Source organism: Amblyomma maculatum, chromosome 6, assembly GCF_055883805.1.
Source record: "Amblyomma maculatum isolate TAMU_Amacu chromosome 6, ASM5588380v1, whole genome shotgun sequence".
Classification (NCBI taxonomy): Eukaryota; Metazoa; Arthropoda; class Arachnida; order Ixodida; family Ixodidae; genus Amblyomma; species Amblyomma maculatum.
In genome coordinates this window covers 10,391,892-10,415,273 of record NC_139349.1, presented here as the reverse complement: position 1 = coordinate 10,415,273, position 23,382 = coordinate 10,391,892, and the positions used below count along the sequence as shown (strand labels likewise).

The 23,382-nt window shown below is 43.8% G+C and overlaps 1 protein-coding gene across 1 annotated transcript in view; it reads right to left on the bottom strand.

Annotated features, from left to right (window-relative positions):
- Positions 1-14,783: 14,783 nt before the first annotated feature.
- The window catches only part of LOC146185046 (sperm-specific sodium:proton exchanger-like), a 32,496-nt gene continuing 23,897 nt past the window's right edge, over positions 14,784-23,382 (bottom strand). Inside the window, exons 13-14 of the mRNA XM_084605866.1 lie at positions 17,987-18,124; positions 14,784-14,846 (exon numbers count right to left, since the gene is read on the bottom strand). Of these exons, the coding sequence (XP_084461992.1) occupies positions 14,784-14,846; positions 17,987-18,124 (201 nt within the window). The remainder of the gene's footprint in view (positions 14,847-17,986; positions 18,125-23,382) is intronic.

The following is a 23,382-nucleotide window of genomic DNA, read 5'->3' as shown; positions in this document are numbered from 1 at the left end:
GATTACGGCGTCAATTTGAACGCTAGCTCAAAAATACTTCGCCTGATTTACTGCAGCCTTTATAAATTCGACTCATTTAATTCAGTTGAATTTCAAAAATTCACAAACACGTCTAGCAGCACGCTGAAATCAACATCATAGCTGTAGTGCAAAACGGGAGGAAACACACTACAAGACCATTTGGCCTGTACCTAGACTACACGTATCCTGCGCCAGAAAACTCAGAGAATATTCTGTGCCTCGTATTTACTTCAGTGTTTACTCATAGCTAATAAATACTTTCTCTGCGATAATCTTGAAAGAGCATACTCTGTTGGCATAAACATTTCTGAGCTAATTGCCTGTGCAATCGCTTGGCGTCCTATAATCCACACTAGTACCTTTTCCATTGACCAGCGAAATTCCTCGGGACTACGGGGGAACGTAGCCGTTGAGTCGAGGGACGTAGTTTGGCGACGTACGTAGTCGTAGAACGTTGAGTTTTAGTTCGCATTGCTAGTGAGGAGAGTTTGTTTTCTGGTTTCGCGATGGGTTTATTGAGAAGGTCTTCTCTATGTTCAGCTGCCAGAAAGAGATAATATACTGAGCTCCTCTTAACACTTCGAATACCTTCAGCTTTTAAAGCTTGGTGCATGTGCTTCGCCGCTGAAACTACAAGCAGAGGTCACGGAAGAGAGTGTTTACAGGTGGCTTGGCGAGATAGCACTAGAGCCACGCCCATGTGGATGTGAGCGAGCAAGGAGACATCCGCTACGACCGAAACACATGTGTTCGTCCTTCTCCTCTTCGTTCTTCCTTTCTTTGGCCGTGTGCAGTTGCGCTGAGAACTACGAGCTTAAGCTCCTCTGCTCCGTAGGACAACAACTGCATCGAGAAGAAAGTTGCAGCCCGCCAGGCGGACCGACCCCGAGTGCAAATCTGCAGCGCTGTCAGCACTGCGTCCCTCTGCGGGATCTCTTTGAGGTGCGCCGGCACTCATGGCAGGGCCCGCGCCGGAGGGGACTACACTGCCGCAATTCTTGCATGGAGCAGGGATTCAAGAAAGAGAGGCAGCCGCCCCACTCAAACCTCGACAATGATTAAGCTTCAGCTGAGCGACGGGTGTGTTGTTGAGTTTGCAACCCACATGCCAAACCGACGATTTCTCGCCTCCTGTGGGAGTGCGTCTATCTGCAGCGGATCGCGATAAGCGCCTCAACCGGCATGTTAGTAGCCTAAACGACTGGACCAAGCCGCTTTAGGACTCAGCTTAAGCCATGAATATGTTTTTACTCTTGAGGGCATTCTCTCACGCACTAGGTGTACGCCACCGTATGCGAACTATCATTTCCAACTCCTCACTCAACAAATAGGCCACAGATACATTATGAATAATATTAATAAATAAAAATAAATAAACCAATTAAATCTTCATTTTTTCCAGTTTTCAGCTTCGTAAAGTAGAAAGACCACAATTTCGGCCATAGTGGGTTCACTTGAAAGCCAACGAAGTGTTTAGCTTGTTACTCTTTTTTCATTTCTTATTCGCCAATCTCGCTCTTTTCCTCGCCGGCTCAATTGTAAATTACAAAATGCTCTTAAAGCTGAAGCTCCTATTGTGTAATAATAAATTCGCACAACCCTTTCTAAGGATCTCCCAAGCCACAACTTCATTCATTTAAAAATGCGGGCAACTTTTTTTTCGGACATCAGAGTACTTGTGTTCGAAAGACGATGGTGTTGATTTGATGGATGACTGCTCTCACAAAGAAAGCGTGCCCTCGCTTTTCCACCTCTCCTCGAGGAAAGACGTGAGTGGGCAATCGTCTCTCTACCTCGGATTAAATTACGCCTCTTGGAAAAATTCGACTGCATCCTCAGAGTGAAGCACAGGGCGAGCGGCGCTTGATACTTTACCACTGCCTTTTGAAATACGGAAAGAGATCTGAATAAATTATGAGCTTTTGCGGGAACAAACCAACGAGAAAGCAAGCGTTGCAAATGCATGTCATGCGAAATTGGATGGCGCCATTGAGTTCTCGCAACGGACGAAATGGAAGCGAACCGAAAGCTATATAGCGACGAGTTTGGTGCATGCTACTGGCTCCCTGATTCGGGGTCATCCTGGCTTGCCGCATAATAAGCGTGCAGAGAAGCCGGCCATCGAGGCGGCGGCCTCGCTACGTGAGAGCGACGCCCGTCATCCACTTCTCACTTGGTTTTTTCATGGGATCATTTTATGGAATTTTCTTGTGCCTAGAGAAACGCTCTGACCTTCTTGTCGCATGAATCTCTCTCGCTGGATTTATGTGCGCCCCCCGACAGCAGTGACCCATGTCAGCGAGTTGATAAAACTTAGCTTTGACCGCAGGAGTTGGTTAAATGGAACGGAGCCGTTTACCTTGCTAGGCACGTTCTCTTTTGCGAAATAAAATCTCCGAATGACATATTTTCGTGCTTTGGCGTACATTGCTTGAAGCTATAGGTGTAGCGTTCAAGATCGCCCCAGAGTACGTGATTTCGAAGCAAGCGATTACGATGTTCGTTTCTTCACTTATACGGTGACAGGCCGGGGTTATGCTGTCAGCACCAATTGTTTTACATTATGCAGGAAGACAAGAGTGTGATAATTTTCGTGTCAAGAGAAAAAATCACGCATTCGACGGGAGCTTTCATATGGTAAATAACTCAGTTACTCTAAAGCAAACCACTTTAATAAAGTGGTCGTACCGTAAATTACCATGAATCAAAGTAAACGTGAAAATAGTATAAGCTCGCTCACTGACATACGTTACATTAATGAATAAAACATGCTCACAACATTGTAAAAGCCATTCATTGCAATAGCATACACGCGTTCAATTATACCAGTCTAGTTTATTCGCTGTGGTTCTTTGTATGTTTACATTTGACGGCTCATAATTTAAGCCCTTATCTTCAATCTTACACATTCATGTATTTCCGTTTAAGCTCACCCTGGACTATGGGAGAAAATGTTCAAAGTAGGTCTAGCTTTCTTCTTTTGAAATTCGTAAAGGAGAGAAAGAGGCTTGATTTTTATCAGAGTGACCTCTCTCTCGACTTTCAATAGAGTACAGCGCGCGTGTTTAAAATTATCAGCTCTTAGGATCGAGCTAAATATAGACAAAATTTTGGCTAGGCTCGGTTAAAAGGAAACTCCGGAGAGACGAACACAGCGTTAGAGTGTAGATAGTGTGACTGTATTTCGGACATGCACAGATTGTAAAAATTCAGTTTAGCCGTCGGATAGTATAGATCCGCTACATTTAATCGCCCGTGTTTCTGGAGACTTATGTTTTTGTGATCCTTGAAATATCTGGTGGCGTTTTCTAGCTGGTATTCTTTGGGGGAGTAAAATGGACAGGTTATTTTGCTCCTGCTGAACGCCCGCCTTAACGACAAAAACAGTCTCTTCTGTAGTGATGTCGGTAAAGATTTTTTCCCCAGTACGTATACTTTTTCTGTTTCGCAGCAATTGGTGAAAAGGTTTGGGGAATTCCTCAAGAGTCGCTCATTTGTAAAAGAGGGGTAATTACGCGCCAGTGGCCTCTGACGACACAACATTCTCAGAAACTACACAGGTGAAGAAAAAGCCGCCGTCGTCCTAAGTTCGAACTCGCTGGGACCGGAACCATAATCAGCGATGTCCAGCCCAAAGATAACGAAAGAAGTAAATTTATATCTTGTACATAATGACTGCTCTGCCTGCTCTTTTAATAACAGTCCCGGTAGGCGGCCTTGAGTTTGGACGGACTAGTTGCAAAGTGTTCTTTTAGTGATAGAGGTTGCTGGTGACCACACAAATGCGATACTCTCTGGCCTTCCGTTTCGCTAGAATAGTAATGCTACCTCACGTCTTTTTTTTTTTAATTTCTATTTATTCGTTCTAAGAAACTGTGCACAAACCGTTGGTTTGTGTACGAGACTGTGGTCTGGTTTCGGGGAAATGGCTTGTGCACCGCGAGCACGAGCTTTCTCCACGTCCCTAATTTTTGTTTTGTTAAAGGAATCAATGCTCATAAACAGGCTACAATACCTTAAATGCAAATTAGTCATCCAAAAAGTAAAATCAAACCTTTTTTTATCGCGCAGAGTAGAATCATTTACCACTGTGCAAAAAACAAAAAATCCTGAATAACTAGCACTAACTTCGCGCACCGGCGAGCTGTATACCTTCGGAAGATGCAGTGGTTCATGTCTTGCGGGGTGCAGACCGTGGCTGTTTGCAAAATCACTATGAGCACGTAGAGCTTTACGCTTCGCAGCCGCATGGGTAGCGAGTCGAGGCTCTGGTTCGACTTGTCCTGGTACACGAATCCGACGCCGCTCAAGAATATGAACAGGGAGCACGGAAAGTGGATCCGGCGCTGGACCTTCTTTAGCACCACTGCATCAAATCCAAGCAAGGTGACCGCAGCAGTTCATGGATGCTGGCTTTATGAGCTAAGGCGTATGTTAGCGCGATAGAGTTAAAGGAACCCCTCCTGCGGAAGACTGAGCGTCAGCTTTTTGCGAGAAGCATGGGCACGTTGCCAGCAGGTTATAGCTGGCAAGCGACATGGCCATGTATTTATTGGTGAGCGGTTTATCAGACGTAAATAGCTCCTATGAGACTCGAGAGTGAGATGAAAATTGAATCTTTCAAAAACTTTAGATCCCGAGTCAGGCAGCTGCTCCGAGGCTACGCAAGCGCGTCCGCATGACTTGGATGGTTAAAGTGGGGCCCTACAGATATGTCAGGCGCATGTAGCTTCTCCAGTTCGTACCATACAACTCAACGCTAACGAGTCTGTGTGATAAAATTAAGGCAGAGATAGGAGGGTTATTCTTTAAATGAGTAGAAATATGGATGTGTGCGAAATGAGATCTGCAAGGGGGCGCCGCAGACTGGACCCATTGACACTGTGGCGTAATGCCTTAAAGATCGAGTTTGAGTCCTTGAACTTTTTACCGCCGTAGTGAGGAAGGATTAGCGTTGTGAGCGAAAAGTCAAGGGCATGGCTCTTGGACGGGCATGTACTGGTCTTAAGTTTATGGGACATCATGCAGCTGCTTAGGATGACCCATTTAAAAGGCTGTCTGTTCTGGCACTTCAATTCTTGTTGGAGGGTGAGGGTTGTCAAACCCCCGAAACTCGAGTTCCGAGTCAGATATAGAATTCTTAACCACGCTAGGTTGAGCAGAGATTTATACCTGGGTCGGGTGGTCTATTACAAATTATGCTTACTTAAGTTTGTATGTTAGAGTGCGTGCGAGGTAATAAAGGTAACAATCAAGAAATAAGTGATTAAGCAAATGACAAAGTGCATCTATGTGAATGAGGATCTACAAGGGAAGCTACTGACAGATGTCGCTAGGGCAGTTATGACATACCGTTCAAGGCAGAACTCGAGTCCCCTTTGAAGGTTCAAAAGGTTCCCTTGAATATACCCCCTAATTTTTCTTCATAGATCCGTACAAATAGCACCCACTTGCCGTGACCAAGAAGGCACAGATTAATCGGTTAAGGAAATTGGTCTCTCTGAAAATAAGAATTTATTGAGATATGGACGCCTGAAGCATTGCAAAAGAGTATTCTCTCTTCGTCACGAAGGAGGGTCGAGAAGAGTTGAGGTGTTTATTTACAACAGGATCCTGTAGATGCAAGGCAAAACGAGTCAACAAAAGAGGCGTTACACAGTCGTAAGACTTCACGTACTTCAGGACTGACTAGCCACTGAGCTTTACTTGACCAAACAAGCACATATATAGGTAAATTAGGGAAAAGGAAAACACTAGGTGTGGTATCCAATGACGGGTAATTAGATGCAATCACGCCACAAGAAAAAAGTCGGAAAAAGTTGTCACGCCACAAGGTAAACATGGTAAAACACGAGGGTGTAAAAGGCCACTTTTTGCCCTGTGGCGCGACTTTTTGAGATTTCATCCTCGTGACGTGGCTACACATGACTGGCCATCATTGCATACTACACCTTCTTCCAGTATCCGTTCCCTTCAGTTACCAATCTATGTGCCTGTATTGCTCAAATAAAGCTCAGTAGTTAGTCAGTAACGTCTACATGATGTCTTCCGCGCTATGTAGCGTCTCTGTTGTGGCCTGATTTCACGTTACATCATGAACCAACTAGCTCAAAAACAAATCCTTCTCCTGCATATAACCCAGTGTAGCTCGACGTTCGCACCGATAGACTACCTCTCGGGCGACTGGCTGGTACTGAAACCAAACGGGAGAAAAAAGAAGCTATTGAATATTGCCGAATTCTGTGAGGACGTCTTGCCCCAGGTTTGCGCAAAGGCAGTGGTGCAAAACTGCTCAAGGGAGCTGGGCGCTACAAGAAAAGGTTCACTTGCCCCATAGATTCCATTCAAACGCTGTGCAATGCCAGTGACGGCGAAGGGCACCTAGCCGCTCTTTCCTGCGTAGACGGAGCAGTCTTGTATTGAAAGATGGACGGTCCCCTTACCTGCTGGCACTCATGACTTCCGGAGCTGGGCTCCAGAACAGTAGCAGGCGCCTTCAAAGTAATAGTCTTGAAGCGGGGCCTCATCCTTTCGCCACTTCTCTTCTTCTACTTCGATTTTATACCGTAGGTTACTGTTTTGTATTAGATTAGAGTGCATAGCGTGGTTTTGAGACTTTCCACTTTGTTCTCACTAGGGATGATGATTATGCGCCTTAGGTAACACACATATTAATCTCGTAAGCTAATCGAAGTTTTCTCTAGGATAAAAGCCTATCTTATTTAGCCCGAGTCGTCGATCTCATCAGCGGCCGTTCTCTCCTCGCTAAGACTCCAAGCTCTCGGCAGCCTGTACGCCCTCCTTTCTTATGTACCGTCTTTCCCAAAAGTAACCAGGCTACATGGCTTGCTTCTCACTGGCATTATCACATTATGAAGTCAAAAAGAATTTCCAGAACATCACGATGCTTTAAAAAGTGAGGACAGGGGCTAGCCTTTACTTCACTGATATTTACTGCTTCAGCAGTGATATGAATTCTCAACTAGATGATTGAGAAGCAGACTATGCAGCCTGGCTACTTTTGGCAAAGACGGCACGTACTCTGCCACTGACAGGTGCGATGACTGTTTATCTATTTGCTACAATAACAGTCGCTGCTGAGTCTTGATATTTCACCGCCTTTGTTTCATCTGTAACAGAATGCCACTGATGCAGGTTTGATTATTACGTCGGGTTCATTTCTTTCGGTCGGTGGACAGCAGTCACAAATTTAATACCAGGTAACACATTCCTTTGCAGGGCAAAGCTCTGGTTACACTAACAGAATACATATAATTCACGGTGGCGATAGTATAAAACGGTCTACTAAGGTTTCAATAAAATCTAGACGCCAATTGCATGAGGGATAGCTGCACCGCACAAGCAGCTTGCTGCTGTTTATACCCTCTGTATTTATTTAGGACACTCCACATATTTGTTTCTATCAATTTCGCTGGGTTCGCTCCAGCTTTAGGAGTGTGATATGTGTGCGCACGCACTGCACTCTGCCTGAATTGCCAGCACTCATTATGGGTACATACACATCCCCAAGCTGTTAGCTTCATCGTCGAAAGACCTAGCTTTATAGAAAGGATGCAGCTGTACAACTGCATTTTAGCACTGTTAAGCTGAAGTTATCATTTTCTCCACCTCACCTCCTGCATACAGGTGTAGTGTTAAGCGAATTAATGCAAATGCCTAAAAAGACCTGGCAAGACCTGCACACCGTGTTGATCGCATGAAGACGTAAAGATGACACTGTGAAGTATGTGTTACTCACCGTAAGAAAACTGTCTTGGTGCGTGTATAATTGTCATTTATGCACTGGAATTTTAAAAGAGAAAAGACACTGGGTACAGTAAAGCATCTTCTATTTATCGTGCTGTAGTGTAATATAGCGCAGCGGGATTACGTGTTCCTACGTCAGTTTTGCTTGCCAGGTGATTTAAATTCGTTTTATGGCATGAAGGCTTATCGTAGAACAAGGACCGTAGGTCTTAATTTATTATCGAAGAAAATTCCTTGGACAGCTCTACTTACTAACAGTATCGATTGCTTAACTCTTAAGATAGACAATAGGATTGCAATAATTGTTTTGTTGGTTTGTACATGTTTTATTAGTCTACAAATCAGAAAAGAAAGTTGAAAGTGATTTCCAAAGGGTTTCAAAAAATATAGAACGTTGATCATTTTGTTGACCCGTCAAGATAGCACGAAGCTGGCAAGCTGGCGTCAACTTTGCTGCATTTGAATCCGGACACACCTTTGCATATCTTTATGGTAAAGAGCACAACGACCCTGGCGTGTTGTGCTGACTGCGACTTGGAGTGGTGCTCACTAATCGCTGTTGGCTAGTGACTCACATTGTCTAGCCTACAGACATGTGTCAGTAGGGCCGTTGAAATCTGACCGCCGTCGAAATTTGTAGGCCGCGCAAAGGGGGTCTTCTAACAAAACTAGGGCTCATCGGTTGCAGATTTTATCTCAGAGCATATCTCACCGACACGCGGAAAGGCTTCAACGACATCAGTTTTTCTCCCAATGCCGCACAGTGAAGTTTGTATATCAGTCAGTAATTTCCCATTTAAACTTCAATTTTATATCCAAAAAGTGGAAGGTACCATCTATAGGATTTGGCCAGAGTCTTGTGGAGGTGAATCAGCGTGTCAAAAAGGTTGATGCCTCCTATGTGCTAATTATATGCCTTCACTACTACTGGGCAGTGTCTCCTGCTCACTACTGTAGCTTTGGACTACTCCAATTGGCTAAACACCATGGTCATTGCTGAGAAACGTCACACATCTGTTGTGCGATTTCACAGCTACTATTCGGTGTAATGAGCAAAAGTGTACTGACACACGTTTCTTCACTAACAGTTCCTTGTCACTTTTGAGAACTTTGCCTTTCATGCTCTGTTCCCGCAAACTCTGCTGACGCAGTGAATTTGTAGCCTGCTCCTCACTTGCTGTATTTCATAGCGAAAATGTTGCAAAAATTGACAGTAGCTAAACTATGATATACAAAACGAAATCAGTAGTAGACGTGAATAAAACCGAATAATTTCTATGTTGTTCTTGTCGCACCTTCTCTGCCGTCTTGTGTGGTCGCTTTGCAAATCTCTCTTCTCGCTCTTCGGGAGTTTCCATTGATTGTTTAGCTCTCTCAGCTTCGTTTTGTAGCGAGAGCTACACTGGGCTACTAGTCGAGCATTTCGCGTTGGCCGGGAGAGGCCAGTTGTGGCAATGAGCCTGTTACTATGACAACCGCAGGCAAGTAGCAGGTGCGGCGTTCGGAACCGCGTGTCGCAAGCGCAGCATTGAGTTTAGAAGGTGGAGATGAAGTAGGCGGCTGTATCACAACGTTTGATATGTATGCAGAGAAGGAGAATCCACCTGATGCTAAACGGCGGAATATAGACAAGAGAAGATTAACTCTTCCGATACTGATATTGTTATCTCACTTGGCCACACAATGGGGAACTACTGTAAATCTTGTATACCAGAGAGATTCTACCTACTCAAAATACTGTATACACAAATTTGAGACCTCTGCATGCTACTTCACAGAGCAAAATGCAAAATGAATAAAGGATGTGTATACCCAATGTCTCTCATTACTAAACAGTGACCACATAAAGCTCAGCAAGGGAAACGTACGTCTGGCTATGTATATTCTGGCATAGTCGAGCTAAGTCACTGCCAAATTGTTTCTTACGTGCCACTTCTCGACGAGCGATGTAGGCAGGATGAGTAGATTCGGCTTTCAGGCGAGCGTAACTAGCACTCGCACTAAACTTTTGCCTGATCCATGGAAAATCACTATAGATGCTGCCATTCTCAGCCTGTATTTTTTTAATCAATATTAATTGCCTCAGGGCATCAGTAGACTTTTTCCCAAGCGAGCGGCGGCTCCAAGGATTTTATCCCCGCTGCGGCGCAGCAGCTGAAGAGCACCGCGCATACACAGTGAGGCGCATAGCTAAGTGATGACGTCACTCATGGCGCTCCGCGAAGGAGGAGGAAGAGGATGAAATAACTTTTATTGTTCGACAAAAGTGGCACCTCCATCAACCCACCTCGGCACTAGGCCGGGGAAGCAGAGGCACCGCTTTGGACGCTGTCCGGGAGATCTTGTATATGGGCGGCCTCAATAGCCAGTCCGACAAGCGGAGCTGGAGCTCATGCAGGGTCCGAACTATGCAGCAGCGTCTCCCAGTATTCTTCAGAATTGATATTCAGCGCACTCTCAGAAGAATTTGGGCAATCCCAGATTATATCTGCAAGTCTTGTTGCTCTGCCATTACTGGGCCTCGGGCATCTCTCAAGCTATCGTAGCTTTTCGCCCGGGGCCCATTTCCTGTATATTACCGGAAATATTTTTTCAATTCAATTCATTATGGTCAAGGGACCCTCTCAAATTGCAGTGTTTACGCTCGGCTAATCTTACATCCGGGAACATATGGTTCAGCAAGATCAGGTGTCGGTACGTGTATGTTTTTATCTATCTCTAAGCGGAGATCGGCGATATGTACCGGTACGAATGAAGTTTGCTAGCAGAAGTAGCGAAGCAGCAGCAGGAGAAGACAGTAACGCCCGCTTCGTGCACCACACGTGCGAAGAAGTAGGCGACGAGCAGGCTGTGCTCCTATAGTCAAGCGGCTGAAGGTCGATTGAGGGTCAAACTGCGGCGTACGCGAGACACGCCACTACTAGACCAGTGAAGCTTTCGCTTCCAAACAAAACTTTCGTGCGAGTCTCTTCAATGGTATTGGAGAGCGTTACCACGACGTTTACACCCAGCAGCAGTTCATCCGTGCGGTCCTCCGGGACTCTATGAAACGTGCTTAATCTTTGATATATAATCTGCTTATTCAACTTGACTGACAAAACAGCTTAAAACCCCGCTTATCTGGGTTGTTCGCAACATACTGCTGCCGGTTTCTGGCAAAGGTTAACTTCTAAGCGATCATGACTTCGTATGAGATTTGCTTGTTATTTCCCTACATTTTAAAGAAGTGCTCTGTATGTTTTTTTCTGCCAAGAATGATGGTGCCTCTGATGGTCCAGTTACCATAAAGAATATAGCAGATATCTGCGAAACAAAGATAGCGCCTGAGCGCTTGGAATCTTCACCAGCCGTCTTCAAGAAACGAAAATTTGTTTACTCCCGTGTGCACAACAATGCCGAAGCAGCACCCAATTTCTGCAGTTTTTGTATCGAGTCTCCTTTCTTTCTGTTCAGCGGAATACAGATTGGTTTAATAAGTTATGTGCGCAACAAGCTCATCCGCAAAGAGAGACTTGAAACATGCATACGGAGTGCACACATTCTTCGGTGCGACATGAACTTTTTCTGGAACCTTTGGGTTGGTAGTATCTTTCTACCATGTTCTTCCCTTCTCACGGACGCTTTCTCTGCTAACCTGTGTCTCGTCTGGTTCATCGCGTAATGAAGGAAGGCTTTCTTTGAAGGAAGGTTGGAGCGGGTAAGAGTGGCGCCTTCGCTGTGAGCGCACTACAACTTTGAGCGCTCTCAGATACAGGTAGGTGTTCATGAGAATTGTCATTAATGAAGTCTAGCTCCGAGTGACTAGGACGAAGTAGGACAAAAGCGACGCCGATATCCCTCCGTTTCTCCATAAAAAAGGCAGTCTCCATGGCTACACAAAACCAGCACGTTGCGTGTCAGTAAATAAGAACAAAGATATTAAATTACTTAAAGCAACATTTCGGTGAGAAGTACTCAAGTTTCCAATGAACACAAGCGCTCGAACTTCTGCCGAAATTCTACTAAAAGAACCGATTAATACTGAATTGCAGTCCTTAAATGCAAGTCGCTTCAGGCTTTTGGTGTCACGTGCAAACCTATTAGGCATATACGGACGAACAGCCGAATGTAATTGATCGACTAATTTTGTACGTCATTCTGGCAACCCAACAATTTGGTAGGCTGTATTTATCCTGTGAGTATGTATACAAACAAAAATGTCGAAATCGTTACCTGGTACAATTAACTTGCCCCCTTTTGAAGCAGGAAGTTAACGCGGCGCACGATGAAAACCAGTGGCCTCATTTCGACGCACATCACGGTCACTCTGCGCAAATCTATTACAAACCAATGCGACTTGAGCCTACTTCCTAAAAACTATATTTAAATGAACAAGTTTGACATTTCGGCGGCTCGCGTTTTATGGTTGCCTATATCGGGTCAACAATGTTCTTTATCAGCCAGTTGAAGGGTTAACAAATTTATTTATTTATTAGTACCTCACAGGCCCCGAAGAGCATTGGGTGAGGGGGGCAAATCGGTACAAGAATATCGTACAAGAACGCGGTACAAGTCAAATACAAGAAAGGAACACGAAATTTATACAAAACCGAGTTAAAATAACATCAGACACGAGACACGAAAAACAACGTTAAGAACAAATGAAACTGTTGTACATTTCGAACATCACTATGGCAATAGATGTATACATAGATGTTTTTTAAACTCACCAGGATCAATGAAAGAGATTATGTTGTCAGGAAGATCATTCCAGAGTTTTATTGCTCTAGGTAATGCAGAGGAATTAAACGACAGGGTCTTCCCATATATCCGGTTGAAGCTGAGTTGATTGTGTAAGCGTTGTGAAGAGCGGAAAGGTGATGCCAGAGGTAACAACGAAGGACGGGTGTGAACATATTTATGGAATAAACACAGAAGTGAAATGGAGCGACGAATTTCAAGTATCTGTATGTCATTAAGGTTTTTAAGCTGGGATACACTTGCGAGGGGACTATAATTGCTAAAAATGTACCGGGCAGCTCTGCTTTGAATGGACTCGAGCATATCTATGAGATATTTCTGATGGGGAGACCATATAGGTGAGATAAATTCCAGCTGTGGGCGAACAAATGTAAAATATGCAAGTTTTCGAACGGAGCTAGGTGAGTTTCGAAGGTCCCGGCGTATGAAACCCAATGTCCTCGACGCTTTATTGCAGACTGCAGAAATATGAGAAGACCATGAAAGATTTGGTGTGAACTGAATTCCAAGGTATTTGTACGACGTAACCCTTGATAGAGAGGTATTATTTATAGAGTATATGAAGTTAGAAACAACATGCTTGTGGCTAAAAGTCATTGATTTACATTTATTAGGGTTAAGAATCATTTGCCAGTTTTGACACAATCAACAATAGTGTCAAGGTCATTTTGAAGGGTCAGGTGATCAGTCTCAGAAGCGATCTTACGGTAAACAACACAGTCGTCTGCGAAAAGGCGTAAACGGGAGGAAATGTTAGTGGGAAGGTCGTTAATGTAGATTAGAAAAAGTAAGGGTCCAAGTACGCTTCCCTGTGGTACGCCTGAGGTTACGTCACATAGGGATGAGGAAGAGCCGTTGACAACTGTGAATTGCTGACGTAATGAGAGAAAGTTTCGAAGCCAAGATAATGTGAGGGAATCAAGGGAAAGGGTAGATAATTTTGTAAAAAGCCGGCCATGTGCAACTCTGTCAAATGCCTTTGAGAAATCTAAAAAAATGCAATCTGTTTGCTGGTTATCATCCATGTTGAAATGCAGGTCAGTAGTAAATTCAAATATCTGGGTATCACATGAGTAGCCTTTCCTAAAACCATGCTGATTTGAAAAGAAGAAGTCATTTCGTTCCAGATGGTTGTAAATGTGAGAAGCGATAATATGCCCAAGTAATTACAGCATATGCATGTTAACGAAATAGGCCGATAGTTATCAGGAGAGGTTTTGTTACCCGTTTTGAAGACAGGGATGACTTTGGCTTTTTTCCAGTCAGTGGGCAGTTCTCCGGAGGATAGTGACTGCTGAAATATATGACACAAAATCTGGCTGGAAATTGAAATGGTGTTTTTAAGTATCTTCGAGTTAATGTTGTCCACTCCGGCAGATGATGATAACTTTAGATTTTTAATTAGTGATGCGATGAAATGAGAAGTTCATCAACTATACTATACAGAGGAATGTAATGTAGGCAGCATTTGTTATTTGTTTTAAAATATGCATTGTTCAAACATGTCTCATTATTAGAGACTAGCTGTTGGAGTAGCGACGAACTTGGGCTAGGTTTTCAAGTCCTATAAAGGAAATGAAAAAGAGAACAACACAGGATATACCAAAGCTCTTTATCATAGTGAATGCTAGCATCTTCTTATGGAAGGCAAATTAAACAGACCCACGTTCGCATCGATTGCCCTTCACTGACGCAGAAGTGCGATGAAAGAGTTTCTCAAAGCCGAGGTCATGAGCAAGATCATGAAGCTGCATTGTCTTGCAGTCACTGTTATCAACATCCATTGTAAAACACGCGCAGGGTCTCGAAAGCTATTTGTTGAAGCGACAACACGCGCATCGATGATGCCTCTATGAGGACGCGAACAAAAATCGTTCTATTTGCAGAAACGGAGATGTTTAGTCATAGAGTACTGCACACGTTTTTCAGTGGTAGGTGGAAGACCCGATGCAAGCTCGGTTCCAGCTCACTTCGTTTTAAACCAGTTGCGAACATTCAAGCGCACAAAGAGCGCCCCGGTCGCAGGCTGTGTCACGGGCACTCCTTGTCGGCGTCCTCCGTTTTGGGTGGGTGATTACAAATACTTGCAGCTGAAGTTGTCGTAACGGCGTTGCACATGAAGTCAAAGTCGCCGAAACATTGCTCGGCGTATATTCATAAAACAAGGCATGCGGGAAATTATTCGCACAAGCTATAAATTTAAAAAGAACGAAAAAGAAATAATATTAGGGATATGAAGTGAACGGGGACAGTTTCTAGAAGTCCAGATCGGTGTTCCGACGCTTTCCTGAGTACCTGTACTCTCTTCCAATGTCACCCTGCGTGAAGGTAAGGCACAAAGTTAGGCAACACGAAGCTGCAACCTCGCTTCTCCGCGATTCCAACCTATGTCACCAGCTAGTGTCAACTACACATTCCTCGAACGCTCGCTGTAAGCCGCTATTACGAACCAGTAGTATATAGCCGCTAGAAAGAAAAAAAAGCAAAAAAGCAGCCGTGCGTGAAGCGGCTAAACCGTGAAACAGAGTAAACATTGATAGCAGTTGACACAGCTGGAGCTGCCCTTGAATCTAAAGGGTGGGAGCAGTGACTACATTGATGTCAGTAAAGAGCCAGAGGGCATTTAGTCATTTATTTTGCTGCGTTTACTGACTACCGAAGCCAGAAGGACAATTTCTCTTATATAATTATTTTGAAACAGAGGCTTTGGGGCTCAACTGTCCAGTAGCCCTAAGGCATAGTAAAGAAAAAGCACGATTTATCCGTCTCATCACCGAGCGCCTTTTCTGCTGGTATTCAGTTGTGTAATAATGGCGGTGACCGTGCCGTCTACCTAACTATAACCGGCGCTAGCTAGCGGCTGGCTTCTGGGGCTTTACGGAACTGATGTGGTACAAGTAGGGTATTTGACGTTTTACGTTGAAGTAAGCTACATTGAACCCTTACTCAATTTTTCTTCGTTTCCCGCAGTGCCTCATCTTTGCTCGATGGAACAGTGTTTCAACGCCGAGCTCTTCATGAAACTTATCAGGCTGGATTATTTCTCACATATTAACAAACATGGACCTAAATATACCAAGATGAACGAGGACGCTATCATCCACCAGATGCTTCTCTATTCATTAGCAAATGTCTAACTTGTGCATAATACACCTGAGGGACACATCGAACGAACGGAAACGAACGTCACCATGAACAAGATAGCGCCCGGCTGCCCTTGCAGCTCCTCAGTTTCGTAGTATGCCACTGCTGAAAGATTGAGCCTAAATGAAAATGTACAAACAAGTGAGGTTAAATGGATTCATTCAGTAGCCTAGGGTCTCCTTTGCAATTCGCTTAGCAGACAGGCTCTGTTCTTGTTTGAAATTTTTATTTACTCGCACTAGACAAGGCCTCCCTTTGAGCAAGTGGAATGAATTGGTCTAAGCCCCAGTGTTAGCAGGCCTGACCCTTGTCTTCTATCTTTATTAGCCAAATTTTCTTTTTGCTCCAAATAATTTACTTTTCTAAATGGAATAATGATGTTTAAGTAAATAATTTTCCTTTCTAAATGTTATATTGATGTATAAGTAACCTTGTACACATAATGTTTCTGAAAACAATTAAAAAGTATATCTATTAAGTGTAACACCGTGGCCCTTTTGACTATTCCCGATATTATTCTCATAAAGCCGAAAACTACGCCGGCCTTTCTGTTGAGATATAACCTTAATCACATTGCATTAGTAAAATCCTCAGCATAACTTAACTAAATAGACTTCCTTGCAGGTACCAGTGCGCCCAAGATAGAGGGATTTAGCTCAATTTTTAAGAGTGCAGTGCTATCCGGATAATCAATGCTGTGTCATGGTGAGTGCGAAAAGTGTGTACCTTGTCATATGCACATGATTTTAAAGAGCTATATTCATTTTAGAGAACGAGAACATTAATTTGAAGAGGACAAGCTGCTATCGTTTTCCTTTTTTTTTTTTTTTTGTGCAGCGTCTGGCCGGACGGGGACAAAGCACGGAAGAACAAGTAGCACACACAAACGCTAAACTGCAACTTTATTTTGGTCATCCCTTAGCCACATCATTACGCACAAAAGCGCCCACAAGGGAACAAAAATCTAAGACGAGAAAATAAAGGTCTTTAAGGACTGAAAATAATATTGATTCTTTCATGCACTATTTTCCACTGGCTGTTAATATAAGGACTTACGTCATGTTGCTTCCATTTCATGTTGCTTTTTCTATTAATAGTAGGTTAGGCTTACTGATTTATCGATATGCAAACATATTGAGGTTTGTTTCACTAGACGCCTTGCTTTATATGCGCCGGCGTTTTTCGACACGGGTTTAAATTTTTTTCCCTCGTAGGCGTTTTTTCTGCATGTATATGCGATGTGTTGGCACACTACCAAAATAAAGTTGTATTTCAGAGCTTGAGTTTACTTCTTGTTCCTAGGTGCTTCGCCCTCGTCCAGCTACGCAATGCGATAAATGAAAGAACATTATTGCAACACGTGGTTGTACCCACACATTCTTCACTGAATATCTTGCCGCCAAAATGCTGTCCAGCATGAATTCCAGGCCTCTCTGTTCGGCTCTGCCACAAGCTTAGTGATCCGACCGTTATAGCCCCTAATCTTGGGATTGCTAAAACATTCCGTAAGAGCTCATTTCAGTGTTATAACGACCAAAATCCATTTAGGACATTTCTTAAATTGACAAATGAGCATGAGACAAGCACGCGTACATTTGTTTTAGCGTGCCACATGCGGTGGGGCCTTCCGCATTTTGTGGACCGTGAACGTCATCGATTACTGCTGCACACACGTTATGCCATTTAACCTGGCAGCGTGCTGCCCGGCAGACGCCATCCGGTCTTCACGTGCAGGCATGTACTTCGATATGTACAGGCTGTTCTATCAGAAGAAAATTGGTATGCTATCACCAAAAATGAATCTCCGTAATGTGTCAAAAGCAATCCACAACGACAGGAGCATTACAAAACACTCTGCAGAATGTGTTCAGCTGCCTTTTTCTCTGCTCAAACTGCTAGTGTTAATGCAACGAACCAGAAGTGAGCTTTCATAAAAGCTTCAGTAACGACCACAGAAGACCGAGGACGTTTATGATGGGAGACGAGTCTATAGCCATTTCAAATTGTCTCATCAATTCGAACTCCCTTAATCAAGTTTTGTTCAATTAAACTGGTATTTTAACTTTGTGAATTTAAAACAACCCCTTTAAGCAGCCCCCTCCCCCCTCTCCCTCCACCGCATCTATTAAAGCATAGCTCTATACATACTGATATCGCCAATCACATGCACTGCTGCGTATCGCTTTGGTACTGTCGATAGCACACACAGGCTGCAGTTGCAAGACCGTTGGTACGCGCGCAGGCAGGGAGCGTGAACCTTTCGATTTTTTCCACGCGGGGCGTCTCGGCAAATGGCCGTGGCGTTATCACTCACCCTGCGACTAGCCTCCATTTCTGCCAGTCGCTCTTCCTCGGTAGGCACCCGGCGAAGCCAGTCAAACTCCAGGGGCAGCTTGTATTGTTTGTTCGCGACGATTGCAATAACCGGCCGCGGACGTGTGGAAAAGTCACCCTAAAAGATGCAGCAGAACAAAATCCATCACATGATTCGTGCGGAATGAATACTTTATTTTTTGTAAAGACAAATGTTCATGTAATGGAAATCGTCCGCGCATTGAAGACCTAAATAGGACGAAATGTAGCGCAGATTTATTCTGAAGCAAGTTTATGGAAGTGTCGCCGATTGAGCTCAAATATTGCATACCAGCGCCATGTTCTGTACTCGCACACGAAAGAAAACTACAGCGTCGACCGTGGTTAGTGGGAACAACATATTGATACTCATCTAGCGCCAGACGTAATCAAGCGCCAGCATAAAGTGCAATAGGGTGTAGGCACTGCCTGTAACAGTGGAGTACATACGTGATTCTCTCGCGTCTAGTGCTGGTAGAGCAGCAGAAACGCGTGCTGAAACGTATCCTCTTACTGGAATGCACACTGTAAATAAAATGACAGTTTTTCCCCGGATTTATGTCCTTGCGTACCACGAGCATTATGTTGAATGAACTTAAAGATTCGGGTGAACGTTTAACCCAGTTACATTACAGCATCTTCTTCCAGCAAATCTGTAATGCATTTATGCACTTAGTCATGCTCGCTGCTGACACTACCCGCTTAAAGGCGAACAAAATGCATTTGAGTGTGTTGCCTTCTGGCTCCCACCTGCACAGGTTAAACCTTCAGACTGCGTTAGTCCTGATGAATTACTAATAGGTTTTTATGTATTTTCGAAGGCCCGCATTTAGTTTTTACTCGTTTCCATCACATGACGGAACAGAAACATGGTGCTAGAGACGGAGAAAAAAGCCACGAGCCAGTGCAGAGTCGAAAGGATGGCTGTAGCGCAGGAATTATTACTAAACAAGAATGTCAACTCCGTGTAGCTAGCTCTATTAGTCAACAAATAAAATTTAAAAAAAAATGAATAAACGTAACAAAACACAAGACCAAGTTATTGATGCGTGTCAGTGGTAATTCATGACTGGCTCCTACTGCTTTTGAGCACTGGCGACGAGTTGTTCACCATGTACGTGCTTGCAGGATCATTCAGCTTTTCAAGGTCCGCTCGTCAGTTGCCTTACGAATTCTTTTGTCTATAAAATAATATGCAGGAGTAAATGATATCAGTCGTGTAAAGTTTAGTGCTAAAGAAGCTTTCCTACGAGGGATACACAAACTCCTGCACGAAGTGTCACAATGGCAGGAAATTGACGCTGAAACACTAGTATTTTAGGAATAGGTACTCAGAATACCGGAGGCTCACACATGTTTTATTGCGAAAGCAATACTACTCTAGGTTTCAAGCCTTCAGCGTAGCGTGGCGGTAGCCACGTCTTACCCACGTGACGCTGTGACGTTACACCCCACGTGACACAAAAGCGAGAGATGGGCAAGCGGTTGGCGTGGTGCGGGCGGAACCGCGGCTTCGACCGCGGCTCCGACCGCGCCTAAGTTGGCAGGAGCGGCCAACTTGGGTCTCGTTTCACATGCGACGGTTATGTCAGAATCAGCCTGCTAGGACCCTGGCATTCATGTTACCCCTATAGGCCACTAAGGCAGGTTCATACGGCTTGGTTAAAGCGGGGCTTTATATGTGGGTTGAGAAAGCAGAAAAAGAGAAGAAGAACGCTCAGTCACCCGCACCTAATGCGTTCGCTTATTATTTGGTTCAGCAGTGTTGAACTCTTGTAATGTTTTTCAGACATGCACGTGTTGATAGACATGAAACAAGAATATTTACGGCTCACATAGCCTGCTAGTCCAAGTATGAGGAAGAACGTTGCACCAGTTCACTGTTTTGAGAAATATCTACTATGTCCCGTGAGAACTCGAAAGAACGCAATCACAATTTGTGGAGTTCTGTAGACATAACGTACAATGGGCTGTAACAAAAGCGAATGAAAAATTTGTATTCGTAGTGTACACAATTTTCTCAGGGGGCGATGACAGAGAGCAAATATCGTCGCATTTGGACGAACAGCTGTTGCGGTTGGTTTTGCCATCTTCTGTAGAAGTCCATAAGCTACACACTCAGTGTGGATTAATTTTTTATATGATATATAGGTTTCAAGTAAACATTATATGCGAATTGAAGTGCGAAAGAAAACTTTTAGCAAAAGTAGCAAACTCGAGCATCAATCAGTACCGTGACAAAATTGCTCAAATATGTTAGATAAAAGCAACAGTCAATCTCAAGGTACAAATATATATATATATTAAATCAAAAGGATTCTATGCTCGGCTGCCTGTGCCTATGCAGTGAATGTAGAGCCGAAACGCCGTCAGCTTACTCTGGAGCAAAATATAGTTCCTTCATAAATTTCGTTCATCTCGGTTTCGATCGTATAGCATTAAGGCATTATAAACGTTATCAATAGATCAAGATTATACCAAACAAGAATGTCAACTCAGTGTAGCTTGCTATGTTAGTCAGCACATAATATAAAAAAAAAAAAGGTTAGACGTAACAAAATACAAGCCCCAGTTATTGACGAGTGTGAGAGGCATTCCATGACTGGCGCCTACTGCGTATGTCCACTCGCAACGGGTTTTCAATCATGTTAACGTCAACGAAGGAGTAATCGATTAGTATTATGCTCAGCGATGTAGCATTTCTCATGTAGAAAGACCCGTCGCTGAGGCTTAGTGGTTGTGGCACTCGACTGCTGATCCCATGGACATGGCTTTGATCCCGGACGCATTTCGATGGAAGCGGAAAGCAGGGTGCTTGATTAGAGTGCGATATAATACGCTGACCACAAGTTGATGGTTGCGTCGCTTGTTGGGAAGCGCGCGAAGCGTAGGCAGGCAGCGTCTGCAACGTGTTCGCGATGGTTTTTGTATGTGTTCGAAATAGCGCATGTTTTCACAACATACAGTACGGTTCATTGTTAAAAGCAACGTGCTGTGGCGTGTCCTGGCGAGAACCTGCGGCCCCATGTGCATGCGCGGAAAGAGCAAGCGATGCTACTTATTTATTTATTTGATCATACCGCAGACCCAGTGAAGAGTCCTGGCAGGAGGAGCAACAATTACAAAAGAAAACACAAAAGCATAAAGTGCAAAAACATGAACATAAAATTTACACAAGTACAAGCAAGATGTAGAAAAACAGCAAATCAATGCACGGCCTGTTCTAAAGAATCAAGTCCTGAAGTGATGATAATGACAGGTTATTCCATTCGGTTATGGTGCGCGGGAAAAAAGAAAATTTGAAGAAGTTAGTTTTGGCAAAGTAAGGTGTTAGTGATTCGGTGTGCATATTTCTTTTTGTCCTAGACGATGCCGGTTTAAGATACAAATCAGAAGCCATTGATAATTTATTATTTTTAGTAGGAAGAGGAGCTTTAGCCTTTGTATTCTGCGCCGATATTCAAGGGACTGTATGTTATGTTTAAGCATCAGGATAGATGGTGAGTAAGTGCTGCGATATCTAGAAAATATAAACCGAACAGCCTTGCGTTGAATTCTTTCGAGAACATTAATGTTAGTTTTTGTGTGTGGATACCAAACAGTGCACGCGTACTCAAGTTGAGGTCTAATCATGGTGTTATATGCTAGCTGCCTGACGTCGGAAGGAGCTTGTTTTAACTTACGTCTAAGAAAACAAATGTTACGGAAGGAAGACGAGCATACAGTGTCAATATGTTTGTTCTAGCTAAGATTATTCGTTAGTGTTATACCGAGGTATCTGTAATCTTTCACTTCTGAAAGGTTCCGGGTGGGAAGACTATGAAAAAGAATGGCGTTTTTTTTTTTTGTTCGTAATCCGCATAAATACTGTCTTGTCAGCATTTTTTTCCATTCCCCATTTATTACACCATTCGCTAATACTATATAAGTTATAATTAAGTAAAATCTGGTCGCCTCGAACATTTATTCCACTATACAGAACACAATCATCGGCAAACAATCTAATTTGAACAGGGAGAATAATGACGTCGGTAACATCATTAATATAGATAAGAAAGAGTAGTGGCCCAAGGAGACTGCCCTGCGGGACACCGGAGGTTACTGGAAGTTGGCTGGAACAGTGACCATCGATAGTGACATATTGAAATCGGTCGAACAAATAAGCTGAAACCCTACGCACGCGCCTTGAGATAGCACTTGCCACACACTGTCGCGGCACCGCTTCGGAAAGCGCGACAGACATACGTTCGCATGTTCTTTTTAACGGTGCACCGTACTATATATCATGTGGACTATTGATTAGCCGCAAAGTTACGTACGCATAGACCATCAATTGTTTGAAAGAGCGCATTTTTTTTTCATATCTGGCTGCTCAAAAACTAATAAAACAGCGCCAATACAGAATTGCAACCAAAACAGTGATTAATGCAAGACATATGTGAACAACTCGGCCTAGTAATACCGAAAGGAAAACTCCGCTCTCGTAGCCTTGGCTCAACACCCACAAAAATATGTCCCACATAACGCGCTGCTTTCGTTATCTGTTCATCTGAGGGCGTTCAGATCATAAGCATATTTTATGAAAAGCTGCAAAGCACCGGATACAAAGCGGGACGCAGCATGTCTTGCATGCCAAGTTTGTCCGTTCATCCTTCTGATTAATAAAGCATCAGCGACGCCATTTTCTACACGAGTTACGCTACGGGTGGTGGTCAGTTCCTAGATAGCTCAACATTTTCGTTCTTCGTGTGCACGCCTAACGTTTCGAGGCTTGAATGTGCACCATTCATTAGCGGGGCAGCAATCGAAACGACATTCGTCACTCGTGTGGTGCAGTGCATCGATTCACATGGACGCCTAGTAGGTAAGTACCAGGGAAAAAAGAAGCTCATTTAGTGGGCTCCATGTCAAAAATGGTAGACGAAAGAATTTGATCAGGCACGTTTTAGAAAACGCAGAGCTGACAGGGATTAGGCAAACCCTCGCACGTACCAGACTTAGTGCTAATTCAAACTGCTCTTGATCCTTCTCCCACCATAGGATAATTTAAGAACAATGCTGCTTTGATGCATGAACCGACAAGATCTTAAAACTGGTTCAAAATGTACCTTGTCCTCATCTGCAGCACTTAAAAGACCACACAAAAAGGCGGGTAATTAAAACTCTTCTCGAAAGAAATGTTAACTATACTGGTTTATGGATTTGTCTTGAGCTCCGTCTTCGTGTTCTGACTCACTGGGGTGTGGGGTGGTTGAAGGCATGGTCGGTAGGTGTGCTGCCTACGGATTGCCAATTTTAAATGATGTTGCGAAGGTCTCTGTTCTTTTTTTTTAGTTCTGTTGTATTCCTTTCGCTTTA